The 3,441-nt window shown below is 49.4% G+C and overlaps 1 protein-coding gene across 1 annotated transcript in view; it reads left to right on the top strand.

Moving 5' to 3' along the window:
* Positions 1-3,441, top strand: part of TUFT1 (tuftelin 1) — a 48,037-nt gene that overhangs the window by 36,439 nt on the left and 8,157 nt on the right. Inside the window, exons 6-7 of the mRNA XM_003800367.3 lie at positions 1,079-1,207; positions 1,706-1,800. Coding sequence (XP_003800415.1) covers positions 1,079-1,207; positions 1,706-1,800 — 224 coding nt within the window. The remainder of the gene's footprint in view (positions 1-1,078; positions 1,208-1,705; positions 1,801-3,441) is intronic.

Raw genomic sequence — 3,441 nt, 5'->3', positions numbered from 1 at the left:
CCCAAGTAGCTGGGACCACAGGCGCCCGCCACAACGCCCGGCTATTTTTTGGTTGCAGCCGTCATTGTTGTTTGGCGGGCCGGGCTGGATTCGAACCCAGCCACCTTTGGTGTACATGGCTGGCGCCTTAGCCACTTGAGCCACAGGCGTTGAGCCTTCCCCCTTCTTGAGTAGCTGGAACTATAAGCATGTGCCACCACACCCAGCTAATTTTTTCAAAACTATTTTGTAGGCTTAGCACCTGTAACACAGTGGTTATGGCACCAGCCACATACAACGCAAGTGGCAGGTTGAACCCTGCCCGGGCCAGCTAAACAACTACAAGACAAAGAATAAATAAATAAATAACCGGGCGTTGTGGTGGGCGCCTGTAGTCCCAGCTACTTGGGAGGCCAAGGCAAGAGAATCACCTAAGCCCAAGAGCTGGAGGTTGCTGTGAGCTATAACACCACAGCACTCTACTGAGGGTAGAGTTGGGAGATCTCAACTATGTTGCCCAGGCTGGTCTTAAACTTTTGAACTCAAGTGATCTTAATACTTTGGGCTCCAAAAGTGCTAGAATAATAGACATGAGCCACCGTGCCTAGCCTGGTGTCACTTTATTTTATTTTTTTAGAGACACAGTCTCAATTTGTCACCCTTGGTAGAGTGCTGTGGCCTCACAGCTCACAGCAACCTCCAGCTCTTGGGTTTAAGTGATTTTCTTGCCTCAGCCACCCAAGTAGCTGGGACTACAGGTGCCCACCACAACTCCCGGCTATTTTCTTTGTTGCAGTTTGGCCGGGGCTAGTTTTGAACCCACCACCCTCAGTATATGGGGCCGGCGCCTTACTCACTGAGCCACAGGCACTGCCTGCCAGCTCAGTCAATTGTATGTCAGTTAACCCTCGGAATAGAATTATCTGCAAGAGTCCTGAGGTGGTCCTGAGAGTGACTGGGAGGTGGAGCTCATCAGGGTCACCTTTCTCTCGTCTTGGGGCCAGAGTGGCCCCAGCTTCCTGGGTTCTTTTCTAAGGTTTTGACCAAATGTGGTCTTTCTTTCTGTGCTAATTTAACACATGCCTATCCTGTGCTGTAGGTCACACTCAGCCAGTACCAGAGAAAAGCAGAGCAGAGCCATGCTGCCCTTCAGAGGGAGGAGGGCAGAGTGGAGCAGAAAGAGGCGGAAGTCCAGGAGCTGCAGAGGTGCCTATCAGGCATGGAGACGGTCAGTGAGGGTCTTGCTGCTTATTGCTGGGCTCCTGGGCTGGAGCAGGCCCACGGGTTGATTGAGACAGTTGTTTGAGACTCTGCTTTTCCAAGCAGCTCCAGAAAAGCTCAATTCAATGAGAAAATCTTTCTAAGTAGAGTTGAGCCCACTTCCACTTTAATTGAATTCTTACACAAATGCCTTTATTTGGCTTTTGAAGATTGTTTCTAAGAAGTCATGCAGCTTGGTCTCTCAGAGAGGGGCAACCCCAGCTCGGCCGGACTGTGCCCTGCAGGGCCAAGCTGTCTCTCGGGGCAGCTGGGTGAGGCTGGGAAGTTTGGGTGTGCTGAGGTGGAAGCATGCCCCATCAAACCAGCTTGTCTTGCTGCTTTTTGGCAGCTGTCCCACACCCGGGGGGGGGGGTACTGAATCTCAATCCTAGTGCCCATCTCACCTCAAACACAGAAGCCAGTACCCCTTTCTCATTGTAGATTTTCTTTCATTTGTTCTACCCAGGAGCGTCAGGTCTTACTGGCAAAAGTCCGGGAAGGGGAGGTGGCCCTAGAGGAACTTCAGAGCAAGACTGCTGACTGCCAAGCAGAACGAGAAAAGTAAGGGCCCTTGTTCACTGTGAAATTGGGGGGCAGGGAGGGGAGGGCAGGCCAGGCAGCCCGTAGCTCCCGTGCTGGCCAGGTCTCGGAGAAGCTGGTGCTGATGTCAGATCTTCCAGTTCTGTCTGACTCACAGTGAGCTGGCTCAGGGTGGAGACCTGTCCAGGGAGATGCTGTTTGGAAGGCTGCCGTCTTCAGGGAGTTCATTTTCCATGGGGCAATAATCTAAAGAAAGGGCTCTGACAATTTTAGGGCCAAGGTTGAGTGAAAGCTGGGAGAACGTCTGCTGTCACAGCACATCATCCCACCGGTCATTACACTGCATTTCATGCCACAGTAGTGTCCTCCTGCTGAAACAGACACTGACTGGAAACTTGTTTTTTGAGTCAGAATCTCACTCTATAGCTCTTGGTAGAGTGCCCTGGTAGATCACAGCAAACTCAAACTCCTGGGTTCAAGTGATCCTCCTGCCTCAGCCTCCTGAGTAACTGGGACTACTGGCACCCGCCACCAAGCCTGGCTAGTTTTTCTGTTTTTAGTAGAGATGGGGTCTCAGTTTGCTCAGGCCAGTCTTGAACTCCTGAGCTGAAGCAATCTACCCATCTTGGCCTCCCACAGTTACCTGACTGTAAACTATTGAGGATAAAATCAGGTAATTTCCTCAAAGTTATGTTGATGAAAAATAGGATGAGCTGCTTTATGTGGAGATAGTGAACTTCTGTCACTTGAAGTAATGCAGATAGAAACTGGGAACCTGTCAACAGCAGCATGTAGGCATTGCTGAGATTCTTCCTGCCACCAAAGTTGTAGGGTTTTGCAAATTCCTTGTCATCAGAGGGTATCAGAAGCCCCAGACCAATGAAACCCGCAGAGCAAAGCATGTGCCTTCTGGATCTTCAGTAATACAGACATTCTTTATGCTGTTGGCAATTAGTGAATAAGGCCTCAAAGGGTAAATCAGTTTTTATATCAGGATATTTGGTCTTATCTCCATTGTATAAGTTGAAGTTTTTTTAGTTCAACAAGACTTTTATCTGGAGGGGCTTCTACAGTATTCCAAGATTTTTTTTCTTTTTTTTGAGACAGAGTGTCACTGTGTCGCCCTGAATAGAGTGCTGTCGTGTCACAGCTCACAGCAACCTCAAACTCTTAGGCTTAAGCAATTCTCTTGTCTTAGCCTCCCAAGTAGCTGGGACTATAGGTGCCTGCCACAATGCCTGGCTATTTTTTTGTTGCAGTTATCGTTGTTTAGCAGGCCTGGGCCGGACTTGAACCTGCCAGCCTTGGTGTATGTGACCAGTGCCGTAACCACTGTGCTATGGGCACCAAGCCAGTATTCCCAGACTAACAGGTACAATTATTTGCCTGTCAGGACCCCTCTGTCTTTGGGAGGTGTTTTCTCTCCTTTAGGATAACCTAGATTTGACCTTCCTGGCATGGGAAACACACACCTATTGTTATAGCCTCTTTGTGATTTGACTTCACGTCAGGATTAAGTTAATGTTAAATTCCTTAGTACTCCACCTTACTCTGTGCTGGAGGTGCTCCTTACTCAGTACTCTACCTTACTCTGTGCTGGAGGTGCTCCTTACTCAGTACTCCACCTTCCTCTGGGCTGGAGGTGCTCCTTACTCAGTACTC

The sequence above is a fragment of the Otolemur garnettii genome, unplaced genomic scaffold (assembly GCF_000181295.1).
Source record: "Otolemur garnettii isolate 467f Iridium unplaced genomic scaffold, OtoGar3 scaffold00174, whole genome shotgun sequence".
NCBI classification, from domain to species: domain Eukaryota; kingdom Metazoa; phylum Chordata; class Mammalia; order Primates; family Galagidae; genus Otolemur; species Otolemur garnettii.
This window is presented reverse-complemented; position numbering and strand designations above follow the sequence as displayed.